The 15,533-nt window shown below is 47.0% G+C and overlaps 1 protein-coding gene across 9 annotated transcripts in view; it reads left to right on the forward strand.

Annotated features, from left to right (window-relative positions):
* Tho2 (THO complex subunit 2-like protein) overlaps positions 1-15,533 on the forward strand; it is a 53,863-nt gene that overhangs the window by 26,318 nt on the left and 12,012 nt on the right. For all 9 annotated transcript variants that reach the window (XM_077703196.1, XM_077703197.1, XM_077703198.1 and 6 more), the window contains exons 16-30: positions 89-169; positions 622-718; positions 806-923; positions 1,007-1,186; positions 2,171-2,335; positions 2,443-2,505; positions 3,232-3,326; positions 4,004-4,127; positions 4,371-4,512; positions 5,400-5,557; positions 6,137-6,265; positions 6,354-6,485; positions 6,546-6,730; positions 7,879-7,954; positions 14,040-14,127. In XM_077703196.1, coding sequence (XP_077559322.1) covers positions 89-169; positions 622-718; positions 806-923; positions 1,007-1,186; positions 2,171-2,335; positions 2,443-2,505; positions 3,232-3,326; positions 4,004-4,127; positions 4,371-4,512; positions 5,400-5,557; positions 6,137-6,265; positions 6,354-6,485; positions 6,546-6,730; positions 7,879-7,954; positions 14,040-14,127 — 1,833 coding nt within the window. The remainder of the gene's footprint in view (positions 1-88; positions 170-621; positions 719-805; positions 924-1,006; positions 1,187-2,170; positions 2,336-2,442; positions 2,506-3,231; positions 3,327-4,003; positions 4,128-4,370; positions 4,513-5,399; positions 5,558-6,136; positions 6,266-6,353; positions 6,486-6,545; positions 6,731-7,878; positions 7,955-14,039; positions 14,128-15,533) is intronic.

Genomic DNA, 15,533 nt, shown 5'->3' on the forward strand with positions numbered 1-15,533 from the left:
TTTGAGAATTCTGATTTTCAGCTGTTGTGCTGGCTACCACGAGTGTTCTTATTGCTGTCAGTGTTCCTTGACCATTTGCATTCGCCAGACTGTGTGGTTGAGGCCCTCTCCTCGTCAGAGAAGGACCGCATGAAGCACGATGGCACCAGCATCTCACTGTGGCTACAGAGTAAGTCGGCCTATAATATGCGCACCGCTTTTCGCATTTTCTACCAGCAGTTTTGAAATTTGGAGTGGTTCAGGGCTTCAGTTTTAAAATGGGGTGTAAACATCCGTAGCGGCAAGAAAGCTTGCCAGTTGCTTGTTGTGATGCTATAGTTGCGTTAACCCGTGAAAGGAGCTTACAAAGCAGATGGAATGTTTTTGACCTTCTTATTGGTTTGTTTTTCTAGAGTGAGTGCCACATATATCATTGGCTTGCCCAAAAGAAAGCATGCCCAGGAAATCAGCATGTTCTGGGCATGCCTTTTCCCACATAGTGCAGAATCCTTCCTGCGAAATAAACCTTTCGTTTTGAGCTCCTGTGTGGCTTAAATAAGAAAAAAAAAAGTAAAGCAAGGACATTGAATGGTTTCGGGTTGGCATTCGCCGTAATTGCGCGGGATTTTGTTTCCTCGGCAGGCCTTGCCAGCTTCTGTGGAGCCGTCTTTAAAAAGTACTCCATCGACCTGACAGGGCTGCTTCAACTCGTCGCAAATCAGCTTAAAGCTGAGCGGAGGTGAGCTTGGAATGATTGATTTGGGTGTTGGATTGACTCTGGCTGGTGCGTGTTTTGCGGCTACAAGGTTGACCCCTTGCCCCACAGCCTCGACTTGCTGGTGCTGAAGGAGATAGTGCAGAAGATGACAGGCATTGAGTCCACTGAGCAGGCCACCCAAGACCAGCTGGAGGCCATGTGTGGAGGAGAGCTGCTCAAGGCCGAGGTGGGAGTCTGGAAATGCCTCGCGTCTCGTGTTCTGGCTTTCAGTGGCTGAGGTGCATTTGCCTCCTACTTATGGTGGTGCAGGGCGGCTACTTCCACCAGCTGCGCAACACCAAGAAGTCGTCGCAGAGGCTGAAGGAGGCCCTGCTGGAGCAGGACCTGGCCCTGCCCCTGTGCCTGCTCATGGCCCAGCAGAAGAACTGCATCCTCTTCCGTGACCAGGAGGCCTCGCACCTCAAGCTGGTCGGGAAGCTCTACGACCAGGTACGCTCCTGCCTGGGAGGGGGGGGCAAGCACAGTCGAGGTGTCCGGTTGACGAAGCGAGTAATGAAGTCCTCCTCCTTGGGCGTGGATATGCAAGTGGAACTAGCGCTACTCTTAAGAAACTTTGTGCGGCCACAATCATGAATGCTTTCTGGCTTTGGTTGCTCCCTTTTGCCAGAATAGGAGACAGGGCTTGTCTAGTTTGTTTTGTGCGTAGTTGTGATGACCTTGCCAGTGGAGTGCAAGGCCTGGTGACGCAGTCTCGTAAAGAACACGGGTAGTGCAGTGCTGTGGGTTATTAGGACCATTTGCTGCTCTTGAATGTGTGGTGCAGTTTTGTATGTACTGATGTTTCCGTTTTCTTTCTATTTGAAATGCACCCAATTCTGGCAGTAGCCAAACTAGGCAATTTAACTGGACGCCCTGGCCCCTGAGCCACGTGCCATGGCAGTTTTCCTCAGAGTTCTTTCAGCCAACAGAGAACATAATAGAGCAAACGACGACTCGATGGTTGTATCAATATAAAAATTCCTGTCTTTAGCAATAAGCTTGGAGCTTGAAATGATTTGGGGCCGAGTTGGACGTGTAGGAAAAAAGTTGCAACATTGAACTTACATTCAAGTTTTTAAGTTAGCTTGCGATTAGTTTCCATCAGTGCATTTGAAAAATATGGCTCCCACTCGCTTGTACAACAACTCTCAAAATAAAGGAAAGAATTCTAGGTGAAATCAAATTTCCCTACCCCCAAGTAAATTAATGAGCGCAAGTTTGTTGTAGGCTTACCTGATGAAGGCAGCATTTGTGTTACCGCAGCGAATATCAGTGGAGAAGCTGTTCTGGTTGAAAATTTCTGTGGTAACCCTGAGCTAAGGAGTGCGCCTCTAAGCTTTCTGTGTTAACTTGTGCTATTTTAGCTACTGGGGCAGCTTATGAGGTATCTCTTGGTGGCCCAGTGCACTGAGTGTGTGCTGTCCTCTGTCGCAGTGCCAAGACACCCTTGTGCAGTTCTGTAGCTTCCTGTCAAGCTGCCTGAGCACGGAGGAATACGCCGGGCGGCTGCCTCCCGTGGACCAGCTGCTACTGCGATTTCATGTGCAGTCTGACGTGGCCTTCTTCTTGGCGAGGCCCATGTTTGGCCACCAGATCAATGTACGCACCCCTCCTGTGCGCTGCTCAGGTTTTTTTTGTTTTTTTAAGCTGCTTTTTTATATTAGTGTGCTCATCAATACTGTTCTTCTCTTTTTATTTTTGATTAGCTGAAGTTTGACGACGCCAAAAGAAAAGACAAGAGTTTCAAAACATTGGCGGCTGCACAGAAGGTGAGTTCGATGCAAATAGCAGCACGGTTCTTGCACTGTTTAGGCTGCGTGTATGAAGGCTGTGTTTCATACGCAGTCACTGATGGGTACGGTGTAGTTGTGGTGCTAGGCAACACTGAAATCCTGAAGAACAAAAGAACAAAAAAATTATTTGCAAAGGAATTTTTGTGGTTCTAAAGGTCATCTAAATTTAATTTTTTTTTTATGTTGCGTGAATTTTTTTGTTCGTTTGTTTGATTGTTGTGCCTTATGCGTGGTCATTTTGAAGCAAAGATTTTAGATTTTTAGATTAGATAGTTTTGTAGGGGTTTGGCAGCTGGACCATGGCTCCATTTGCATCTAGGAACTTAGCAAAAGATGTGCACCAATTGGCACTCTGAGGTCTGGTGCAATGGGTCATGCAAGCATAAAAAAACAGTTTACTCAACAGAATTTCTTATTCTCCAGAAATTGTGTCAAATGTGTTATGATGTTTTTGCTGATTGTTTTGTTCCTCTAAAGCCCATTTTACCGCTCCAGTGTGGGCTTCTCACTGCTCGAAAAGTATGTTTTGTTGCTTTGAAATTTTCTTTCCAAAGTCCCATGTCACGGCTTCAAAGTAGAAAAAAAAAGCTCTAAAAGAACTTGGGGTTAATCAACATCACTACAATGCTAAACGTTCTGTTTTTCTCAAGATGATCCACATTAAGAGAGGTAACAAACCTGCATCTTGTTTTTCCTTCCCAGCTGCAGCGGTACGTCGACGCTGTAGACCAGGTGATGTCGCAGGTGGTCGAAAGTGTGAGGCCTCTGCATCCTGCCAAGACCTGGGAAGACCTGAGGTAAGGAGGACTCCAAACTAGCAGAGGAGCATAGAGGACAGGTCTGAAATGGTTTGCCGTGGCTAACGTCGTTGGGCCTGTGTGCACGTTCTTTTAAGTGCAGAGCACTTTAAGGGCTCGCCTTGTCGTTGTAGCTCGCTGTAACGCTCGATGTCAAGCAACTGCCAGAATCTGGCGGCGCAGCGAGATAACGGACCCAAGTAGAGCCCGGCGTACTGCAGAGGCTTCGAAAACCACATGGTTTAAATAGTCATAAGCATTCGAAACTCGTGAACCGCCAGCGCCTGTCATACATCTCCCCGTTGTTCAGCACAAAGAAAACTGTAGGTACATTTGAGGCAAAATATGCGTAATTAACCTGAAGCACCTGCGTTGATTTAGTTACGAGCGCTCGTTGGTTTGGTTTTTAGGATAATAAGCACAAAAAAAAGTGGCAGTGCGATGCCGGCACATGCGGGTGGAAAAGCAAGCACAAAAAGAACAGAACTCCCGCTGTCTGAGTTTCAGGCAGGGGGAGCGCGAGCACTGTGAAGGTGGGAAATTTGAATGGCATGAAGTAGTAGCAGTGAGAGGATAACGGCGCTGCAGACCATTATGGCAAATCACTGCCCTGCACTTCCAAGAGCTTTCACGTCGAGTGGAACGGCTTTAATTTTTTTCCCCTGTTTTCCCCACAGCCCCCAGTTCTACGTGACGTTCTGGTCCCTGTCCATGTATGACCTGCATGTCCCCACATCCAGCTACCAGCGTGAAGTGCAGAAGCTGAGGGACGCATCTAACTCTGAGGAGAACAAGGACATGGTGGGTGTGGCAATTTGTCCGATACAATGCAGGCCGTTTTCTGATCACCAAATGAGGCCATGTAAGCGTTTGATTTGGAAGAGCCTCTGCTTGGAGACGACTGCTGTTTTCGGGACAGCGTTCTTGCTTGAACCATGTCCAGGTTACTGGCTTTGCTGTTGTCCTTTGTTGGGTACAAGGAGAGTGCGTGAGTGTGTCGTGGAGGGGTGGAAATAAAAGCAAGCCTTGGGGGCCCTGTTGCAGGCCCCTAGCAAGCGCAAGAAGGAGAAGGACCGCTGCGATGCCCTGGCAGACAAGCTGTCTGAAGAGGAGCGCAAGCAGCAGGAGCATTGCACCCGGGTCCTAGCACGGCTACGCAGCGAGAAGGACGTCTGGTTCAGCTCGAGTACGAGCCCGCTCTCATTTTTTTTTAAACTAGTCTGTCTTTTTAAGTGCCCGGCCCCACGAAAATACCTTCTTTTTGTCACGACAAATCTACTGGCACTGGCCTCCTAGGGAGCCAGAGGATTTCTCTAGCCTCCCTGCCTCGCCTCATTTGCTCTGCTAGGGTTCCAAATGAGTGGCTTTCTAACTGTACGTGTGCAGCTAAGGGAGTGCAAGAATGTGGGTGCAGTGAAGCACATCAGGAATGCTACGAATGGGATTGTGGTACAGCAGAGGGAGCTTGGGGAAACCTCCTCCCTACTTCAAGCCTCAAATATGCTTTTAATAGTCGGAAGAGTGTAGGGAGGTGCTCAAAAAAGCTAGGCCAGGCATCTTACTTTGTTCTTGCATCAGGACAGTGTGTGGCATGATTGTTATGCTTCAAGTGCCAGTGTCCAAAAAAACGGAGTAAAGCATGAAGTCAGGGAAACTTGCTGCGGACCAAGAGGGCAAGTGATGCCTTGTAATCAGCGTACAGTGAGGACAAGATCAAATGCGTGTGCACATGGCACAGGTTGGCAGACTTGACTGTGCTCATATTGCATGCTGTTGCCAGTTCCTTCTGAAATGGGAATTAGCTGGCAAGTCACCCCCCCACCCCTCCCCTCCCCCAACCTCCTCCTCCCCCCTGTTGTTTTACCGATGGCTGCATGCAGTTTGTCTTGGTTTTGGTGTAGCCGGCTGTGAATCCAGTTAAAAAAAATGTTGGAGAAGCGTTGACCAAGTGGCATGATTGATGTACAGTTGTAGCCTTGTCATTTTCAGATCGTGTAGTCACACTCTGTCCCTTGTGTAGCGTTCAACTCAAGCAGCATCCCGCACGTATTCACTTTCCTCTCCCCATTCCAGGGTCGTCCAAGAACGAGACCATCATGCAGTTCCTGCAGCTGTGCGTGTTTCCCCGCTGCACGTTCACAGCGCTGGACGCCCTGTACTGTGCCAAGTTTGTCCACCTCATCCACATCCTCAAGACGCCACACTTCTCCACGCTCATCTGCTATGACAAGGTAAGGAGCGGCGGCGTTACAGCTGGGTGGCCGTGTAAATGCAATTTTCGGGCACCAGGGTATACTCCATGGGGAAAAAGAAGTTGAGAGGCGACTTTACAGGAGCGCCACAATTTCAGTGTGAGCAGTGAATGGCAGATAATGTTGAACAAGCATTTTTTAATGTTGGCAACTTTGAAGAAATGAAAGGAGGCACGAGCCCTTGCCCTAGTTGTGCTCGAAATATGCAGTATAGTTCTTATATTCAACATATTCAACATGTTAAATAACAGGTTGATATTCAACATAACATTCAATATTCAACATATTGATTATAAGTCTTATATTTAACATATATTCAACATTGCTTCAGCAGCAGTCCTGAAGCAGAATCGGGGAATAAAAATTGTCGAGCAGGTTTTTGGCATTACAAGCCACAAGCATTAAGTGCTAGTTACTTCTGCTTAGGGTACACCGTTTTGTCGAAACAGGTCAATGCTCCAGTTTCGCTGCCAGTTTCTGATCAAGCTTGAGAGTGACGTGGGTGTTGCATCTAACAAGCAAGATTTGGTCCTAAAACACCTTCTTGCCTTGTTGCAGATCTTCTGCGACATCACGTACACGGTGACAGCGTGCACCGAGAACGAGGCCAACCGGTACGGCCGCTTCCTCTGCTCCATGCTAGAGACTGTGACGCGCTGGCACAGTGACAAGGCCATCTTTGACAAGGTGGGGTGACCGCATTTCTCTCAGTGTGGTTGCAAGCGACCTGTTGTGTTGGGCCTTCAAAATAAATATAGAGAACCTGCGCTTGCAGGAGTGTGCCAACTTCCCCGGCTTCATGACCAAGTTCCGAGGTGCCAGCCAGTCCTCGGACATTGCCACCGACCACGTGGATTACGAGAACTACCGGCACGTGTGTCACAAGTGGCACTTCAAGATCACCAAGGTGCGAGAGTGGTGCCGCTGCTGTTCCTAGAGCTCTGAGCTGAGCTCTTTCGACGTGCAGGCACTGGTGATCTGCCTGGAGTCGGGCGACTACGTGCAGATCCGCAACAGCCTGATCGTGCTGACCAAGGTGCTGGCCTACTTCCCGGTGATGACCAACCTGGGGCAGGCCCTGGAGAGGCGCATCGAGAAGATTCGCCTCGAGGAGAAGGACAAGCGGCCCGACCTCTTCGTCCTGGCCACGGGGTGAGGGGACGCTCTGTGCGTCCTTGTAGCACATCGAATTGTGGTTTGCACGAAAAAGAAAGCACTAAATAATGCACTGAAAAGACTGCGAAAAGCTTGGTTTGGCAAAATCTGGACAAACAAACAGCAGCATTATAAGACGGAAGCATGCATCGGCACCATCTAATTTTGAGGGTTGCATTGTTCTCCGGGATATGTAATTCTAGGTGGACGCTGTGTAGCATAGAACACCTTTGGAATAAAGAATATGGTGGATGGCTAATTTGTCACTTCACCAACTATGGACAATACAGAAAACCGAACAGTGAAGCGTCAAAGTGGTAATTAGGTGGCCCTACATCATCAGTGAGGGCTACATGGTGGCTGCCATTAGCAAAAGGACAAACAAAAAAAGAAGAAGAAATGGAGCCCAAGTGCATAGTTTACGGCATTTGCTTTTCGGTGCGGGGCGTACACTTTTTGCCAAGTTACGTGACGCTGCTACCCTCTGGCAACGCAATGAAATGATAGATTTAAAAGCTGTGAACTACATTGCATGGAGTGTTTAAAGTGCCTCATTTGTTCATATACTTTTTTTTCTTTCCACCTAACAGTAATTTTTGTAGTCGGTGTGTTTGCAAGGTGTTGCAAACCCTTTGTGCCAGCAAACTTTCAGTGATGAGTGCAAAGGTGGAAGTAGCAGAAGCTGGGGATTTTGTTGGTGTTTGAGGATTGGATGTTCCCCCAAGTTTATCATAAATAGCAGTATGATGCAGGCAGTCCACTTCTTCTACATTCTTGTTTACACCAAGCGAATCTCGTTTCCCATTGTTTCCCACCAAAGAACCATCTCTTTTCCAAGCTGCAAGCTAGGCGGGAAGGAGTTGAAGGTTGATGGTCGAAGAAGTTACAGGCCTTTCTTTCAATAATGGCATCACATATGATGCCATCAGAGAATGAAACATTGTTATGCTGCAGTTTTAGTTTCTCGGTTTACCGGGATATTTTGTAAAGACACACTTGAAGAGAGGGGAAAGTGCAGTGTAGAATACCAGGTTGCAAAGGCTATGGTGCCACAAAAGGGGGTGGGGAGAGCTTGGGTGCATGCAGTGAATAAAACACACTGGCTGGCAGTGTTTGCTCAGGCGCTGTGCCTTCTCGGTTTGCAGGTACTCGGGCCAGCTGAAGAACAAGAAGCCTGACCTGATTCCCGAGCACGAGTTTCACCTCAAGGAAAACAAGGAGGTGAGCTTGCACGGCCAGTCTCCTGGGACGTTGTTTTCGAGGCGTGCCACGGGGAAAGCAGCGAGGATGGTGGGACTCTGAGCAAACAGTACCTGGAAGTGTGCAGCAATTTGTAGAAATACAAAAGTATGGCACTGGGAAAGTGAAAAGGGAGCGAGAATAAAATCCGCATAGCTTAAACTGAACAGTGCAAACTGTAAGCTAAGCTGTTAACCAATTTTGGCTAGGAAACATAGGCACCTTGACGTCAGAACAGAGAGGTTGGGGGGTTACTTCCACTTTGTGTATGCCTGTGCTGGAGGGTGTCCGTAAACATTTTTAAATGTGCACAAAATAAGGAATTTGCTAGTAAAAACGTCCCCTTAAAAAGAAAAAAAATCAAGTGCCTGATGTTTCTGTTTGTCCCTGTACTAATGCCAGCCAGGCCTGTGTATGTTGTTTGTTCAGGGCTGCAAACTTCAGGGCTGCAAACAAGAATGATCACTACTGAGCCTGTGTGTTCTTAGCATCGCTATTAGGCTGCAAGGTCAAGTTGTTTCAGTGCAGGCAAAAACTACAGTCTACACTCTTTACAACGGACCCGTTTAGTTCAGAAAAAAATTTCTGCTGTATCCGAAGTATGCCGTTACGAGCGGGGGGTTGGGAAGGTGGGGCAGGGGGCTTATGAGTGTAAAGTGGGAACATTGACCAGTGTTGCGTGTAAATGCTGAAGGCAATTTGTTCTTCTACACGCCTGCAGCATCTCTGCTCAGCGTTCACGGTGGGGGGAAAGAATGCCTAACGCTGTTTTCAAAGCTTAACACTGGCACTTGGAAAAGGCCTAGTATATGCTGTTGAGTGCATAGAGACGCACGGTAAACTGAGCAAATAAAGCAAAAATATGACTAGGAGCAGTTACTTAACCAGGTATAAAAATCAGCCATGGCCAGCAGAATTGGCCAAGCTGTTTTCAAACCCTTCGTGACGATGACGAGGCCGGTTTATCAGAATTGGCCAAGCTGTTTTCAAACCCTTCGTGACGATGACGAGGCCGGTTTATCAGAATTGGCCAAGCTGTTTTCAAACCCTTCGTGACGATGACGAGGCCGGTTTATCTGAAATTGTTTGTCAAACAATTCGGATGGCTGCCTGACGTTTCCGCATGGCAGCTTCCACATTTTTAATGATCTGGTCTGGTTGGTAAAACAGCTGATATGAAATAATCTGATGAAGGACAGCTGTGAAGTCAAGTTAAACCAGATGGACTGCTTACAGCCAGCAGCAGATTGCACACAATGGATGGGAACCATCTCTGCACACAATGGATGGGAACCATCCCCCTGCTTGAGGCATTTCTTACCTTTTTCATCGAACAGAACGGAAACGATGCATGCATGGGAATAATAAATGCCAAGCATCACTGAACCCGAGTTCTTTATTGCATAACAAACTTTGACGAGGGCAGACTCGACCTCCGGGTGCGCCACTTCGTGTATTCAAAAGTGCTGTTCGCCAATCTCACCGGAGTCGCGCTTTTCGGCAGTGGCCTTCCTTCTTGATGGTCGAGTGGGCCGTTTGTTTGACAGGCCCGTACTTGTGGTGTTGGCCCATTTTTCGCCATGATCGGCAGCATTAATTATGCTTAGTTTATCCGGCAGTGAAATCAGCCACTGTGCTGCTCTTGCCGCTGATCACACACACACACACACACACACACACACAAAAAAAAAAAAAAAAAAAAACAGCCACTGGCACTGGCTTGGCTGTGCCAGCGATCTGTTCTACGCCGGCAACGTTGCCAGACACAGTAGTTTCCTCGTCAAAATAAACACAGAAAAGCATATTGGGTGCCAGCATTACAGAAATCCGCTAACATTCAGTCAAAACAATTTTCGCCTAAGATTTAGTCGGTTGTAGCCGATAGTCTGATATAGCCTGGTCCATTCAAAGCGGAGTGGACCCCACTTATTAGAAGGTATTAGAACAAACCAACAGAAATGGTCTGTTGTAACCATAAGTCTGCTGTTACCGGATCTGCTGTAACGAGCATAGACTGTACTACGTTGTCCAGAAGAAACAGTAGACAAATCCTGGTTACCCTAGTGCTTTGTCTGGTGTGTTAAGCTGCATAGGTAACTGGTATGGGTACATGACTCGTGGGTACATTGTCTGCTCCCACCACTTCCGGTTCGAGATCTCTCCTGGCCTCCCGTACAGCGGCAGCTTTCATGATGTGTGTGCGCGTGTTGTTTATCTGTTTTCACCAAACAAAAAACCTAATGCAATGCACATTCAATGAATAACAGGGATTATTCCTACTGCAAGGGCTTCTTTGAAAGGTAAGCACTCTGTGAAAACAACACACACACACGTGCGAAAGCTGCCGGCGTACTCCCGGGAGGCCAGGAGAGATCTCGAACCGGAAGGGTGAGTAGCTGTCGTTGCATTTTTCCTTCTGCAATTCTTCAAAGTCGAAAACAAAAATAATGTTTTCATGTTTAGCCTTGAACCCACGTCATCCTATCTATCTTAGGATGATACCGTATTTATTCGAATATAGGTCGACCTTTTTTTTCCGAAAATGTGCTTAAAAATTGAGGGTCGACCTATAGTCGTGACCGAAGAACCTCGACCTATAGTCGTGATCAAAGATGGCGAGCGCACCGAGCGATCCGTTTCTCCGTTGCGCCCGGCGCTTCTCAATTTAAGGCGGCAGTGCGGAGCATCTAGAACAAAGACAGGCTAGAAAATAAAGGAAAAAATAACAAAACAATCAGCGTAAGAAAACCACCCACAGTCACTGTCGGCTATCGCGCTTTACCTGCGGCCGAACCGGACAAGAGCGAGCTGACGTACTGGCTAGAGAGCCAGATTGGCTTGGCTTGGTGTCTTCGGAGCCGCGGTAGCGGCTAGCGCGAGGTGGGGGTAAAGGTGACTTTCGCCACCTAGCGTAGCCACCTCGTGAACGGAACGGCGTTGCCTGCTTCGCTCGCTGTCTCTACTATCTCCCGTTCTCCGTTTTTCTCGTGCGCATTTCGCGATGTCACGTCGCGGCGGGTGATCCTGTTTGCTGAGAACTTGAACAACTGCGCCGCTCAGCGAGAGTTAGACGTTAATGAAAAGCTGATCAGGGGATGGTGGAAACAGCGGGACGAACTTTTTGCTTGTAGGGGACTGCGTCGTGCGTTTCGTGGCCCTACAATGGACCTTTTTCCAGTACCGGTCCCTCTAGCGGTCGCCACGGCGAACTAAAAATGGCAGTAAGGCGCGCCCCAAAGAAAGTTTGGCTTTCGGAGAACTCGTGCACAAAATATCCTGGTCCTGCAGTCCCTCCCGCACTGACCCGCCACCGCACCTTTCACATGAATGTCACTGTAGAAGGAGCACGTTCTCGTGACTAATCTTCCGTGTTCTAAGCGCCCCTTTTCTGTTTTTTTTTTTTTTTTTTTTCATTTCGTTACCCCCTCACTGTAGTTATGTGCCGGCAGCGTGGTCAGCCTTGACACGTCTTTGCCCCTTTTCTTAGAAAGCCATTATTGTGTGGACATACGAACCCACCACGAGATGTCGAAAGAGAAAACAAAGAAAACTTTCAGGACTGGACATTATAGCCGCTCCGTAAGCAGAAAACTGAGGGGCGCCCTTTTGTTTATTTTGCCCGAGGCGCCTGCCAAGAATGGCGGACCTGTAGCCCGCGCATGCGCAGATCGCTACTAGAAAAAGGTCCATTGGGAGGCACGATGCTCTCGAGAAAAAACTCCGGCTGCACGTGGAAGAGGAGCGTGCGATATTCAGACCAAAGCTCAACAGTTCGCGCTGCGAAGCAGGATTGGCCGTTCAGCCTTCAAAGCCAGTCGGGGGCGGGGGTGGGTAATGAACTGCGGCGCATGCGGCGCAAGTTCCGACGACGACGCAGTGTGTGGCTCCAACCAGTGAGGTGACCGCGTTGTAAATAAATGGGAGTTTTAAAAAGTTTCCTCAAGTTTTTTCTTAAAAGTATGGGTCGACCTATAATCGAATATATTATTTTTTTTTTTCGGCGACTTCAATTTTTAGGGGGCCGACCTATATTCGTGCTCGACCTATTTTCGAATAAATACGGTAGTTGGATACGCCTTGTTGTATACAGCAATGTGTTGGGACTTCATATCTTCACCTCCTGCCGCCCCTTGTAACGCTGTCTTTACCTGTGGATAAAAAACATAACCATTGGTACGTTTGTTATTCGAATAAACTTGGTGCAATTGCGCATCATTCCTTTTTCTAAACATTGCATTATGTTTTCTTTCCGTGGTGTGTTGGAGCAGATTTCGCCTCAGCAAATTTCTGCTTCAACGAAATTTTTAACATGTCCCGTCAAGTTCGTTGTAGCAAGATTCGACTGTACCACATTTTGCTCGGCTGTAATCACTGTCTCGTGATGCTCTGAATTCATTGTTGATGAGGGCTGAGATAGCTCTAAACGTTTTCTCAGTGGTTATTGGTGTATGTGCACTTATGGTTGGGCCATGTGGTCAGTCGGTCTGAGCTTCCGCTAAAAAATGCTCAGTAAATGGACCAGTGGTGCTGCAAGCAGGATAACCTGTCTCATCTCGATGCCTTGTACTTGCAGGTGTATTATGAACAAGTGATAAGACCTGCCCCAGTTGTTGTTCCAGCTCGTTGCCTTTGGGTAAACATAACCACTAAGCTCGAGTTGTAATGCCTGTCATCAAGCTAGCACTATCTGCTAGAATCATGTGAGAACTGGAGTTGTTGGGCTTTGTTGATGTCTCTCTGTGGGGGCTGGTAAATTCTTATTCGGTTTGGGTGGGTAATTGAGGCGCATGGGAATCAACTGTCTCATCAGACTTGCGATGACGAGGCAACTCATTGACATGGTTAAGAATTGGAGGAGCGAAGCCCAACAATAAATGGGTCTTTTATGCAGCATTTGAGTTTTTATTGAAAACAGAGGGGCTTCCAGTGCCAGTCTGCGTTAGCGCTTCAAGGAAATTTATTGGCATATTTGCAAAACAGCATTGAAGCAGTCAAGGGTGGTTGGGACTTGCGATTAGACCACCAAAGTAGTAAAGCAAAATAAAAAGCTGGAAGTAATTCTATGAGTGAGTAAATAATGGAAAAAAAATTTTTCCAAGTAAGGCAAGTTAAAATTTTGCTTTCTTCTGAAGTTAAGAATTTAAAAGGGTGGCCTGCCTCACTTGTTATCAGCACAACTTGTCTGCATCTTCTTCCCTTCTTCCTCAACTTTATGTTATAGCTAAGATGTGATTTTTTTTAGGGGTGTAAGGAGAGGAAGTGGGGAGGTTTGCAAATAAAATTTAAAATAGCCAGGTTTCATCGGCGGTGTCAATGCTCTTCACAGCTGTACTGAAACCTAGAAGCAGGACTTGAATAAATTCTTCAATATTTTATTTTAGAAAAACGGTACCTGAAAAAAGTGCCCTCTGGACCTTGTTTAGCCTTTATATCAGGTGTCGTAAATATCGGCTAGGGCAATGTCAAGTGTTTGAGCGGGAATTTGGTGCGAATTGTGAAAAAGTGATTGTACACGAGAACCTACTGTCCGATTTGCAAATACATTTGGTTTAATGTGCAGAGAATACTAGTATGAAACTAAAGTATTTCTTTTTCACCCATCACAGCTATAAAACGAGAGGAGTTTAAAAAAAATCTTTCATAGTCAAATGTATGCACCTTGATGGATATGAAAGATGGCATCCTGTATAGTTCAGAACAAGCAAGGAATTCCTAATGAAATGTGAAGGAATAACTTTTAACTGGCCCCAAAGTAGTGAAAAGCGACGTTTGATGTCAGAATAAGTCATTGCAATCGCAGCTGCATCATGGGGCCGAAAAGCATTTTGGCTATCTCAAACTTTAGTGGAACGCATCACACACGCATAAATGCAAATATTTGAATGGATTGTTATCGTTAACATTATCGAGCATTTTTAAAGCCATTTCTTTGCCTTGTGTTTGTTTTTTTGGAGGTTGGGGCTATATTGGCCCTACAAATGCCTCGCTCCCCTCGCTTTCAGTTTGCTGTTGGATATGAATTGCCGCTGTAACGCGCTGATGTGAGCCATGTGCACGTCTCTGTCAGGGGCGAGCAGCGAATGCCCAGGCCAAGGCAGCCGAGCAGTCCCCTGTGGTGCAGCATCGAGTGCCGGCCACTTCAACTACCAGTGGCTGTGAGTACTGCCCTCTCCACCCCCTTTTCTCTCCCTGTTTACCTGCGCCATGTTGTGGTAGTGGCAAAATGGTCCGTGTGTTCTGGAGGAGCTATATTGGCTGCAGCTGTGCCTCTAAGGACAGGAAAAGCTTTGTTAATTGGAACCGCCGGGGGACGCCGTCGCAGTTTGAATTATGGAAGTTCATAACGCAAGTCAACAAGCACGCTGCATTTATGAAGCAGTGGGGCATGTCAACACGGCTGTGACTGCGGGCGTGGGCCAGGCCTGTGACTGTGGTCTGCCTTTTTTTTCCCTAGAGACAACACGGCCAGCACTTTTTCTCTAACAAATGAATGTAGCGGTAAGCCACATCTCCACCTGCCCGAAAAGTGAAGAGATGGCAGCATTTCATCCGGCTGTGACTTCTGAGTTTGCGCCGCTCTATGCTTTGTCCTCGTCCTCATTGGCAGCGACGGTTTCGGCGCTTTTGACCTGACATATGATGCTCTCATGTTAGTGCTCGTGTCCTCATTGACGTAGTTCACAAAGAACACATCTTTTAAGGGGGAAGACTGGTCTTAGTTTATTTACCAACCAATTTTAGTAAAACTACACTGCATTATAGAGTTTTTTGTACTGGTTTCAAATCTGTCATTAGATTTTTTGTAAGTTGATTATATTTTGAGTTAATTAATGATTAATTGCCATTATTTCAGGTCACAGTTACTAAATAACCACTCCATACAGAATGGCAATTACCACGTGGCTAGGCAGACAAATGACTAAAGAATAGAACATAGGAAGAACTTTTTGATTCAGCTATTTTTGGTCATTTTGCAATACGATGAACTTCTCTTCTCCCGTGCTCTGCCAGAAATGGCTCGCAGGCGGTGCCAATTGAACACGATAACAATTTTCCAAAGCCTCCATTTCAAAAATTAGTTTCCAACATTGTATTCTCCGCACATTTCGGTATCAGAAGCAGAAAGAATTATAGTTGTACCTGCTGTGGGTGCCAAGATATCCTAGGACGAAATGCTAGCTTAGCATTGCAAGAAAAGTGCCATTTCACCATCGAATTCTGCGCTAACTGAGCTGTAGAGGGCACGTTAAAATGCTATTACAATACAGTAGAATCTCGATGATACGAATCTCGCGGGACCGCGAAAAATATTCGTATCATCCGAAATTCGTATGAACCAACACAGACCAAAAAATTGAGCGCTGAAAAAAGTTTTCGTTTATTTCTTTTCTTACTTTGGCGTGAACAAATCCGTGATTTTTTCTGCTTTTTTTTAACCCCCACGTCACAAAGCAGTCCTTTCTGGAGCGCGTAACGCTTCGCCTAGCTTCGCGCTTGTCTCCTCACTCCCGGTATCCAAGCTCGCTACACGCCGCAACAGTCAAGCGTGAACCGCATGGTG

This window comes from Haemaphysalis longicornis, unplaced genomic scaffold, assembly GCF_048455015.1.
Source record: "Haemaphysalis longicornis isolate Haplotype H1 unplaced genomic scaffold, Haemaphysalis longicornis Haplotype H1 scaffold_3, whole genome shotgun sequence".
Classification (NCBI taxonomy): domain Eukaryota; kingdom Metazoa; phylum Arthropoda; class Arachnida; order Ixodida; family Ixodidae; genus Haemaphysalis; species Haemaphysalis longicornis.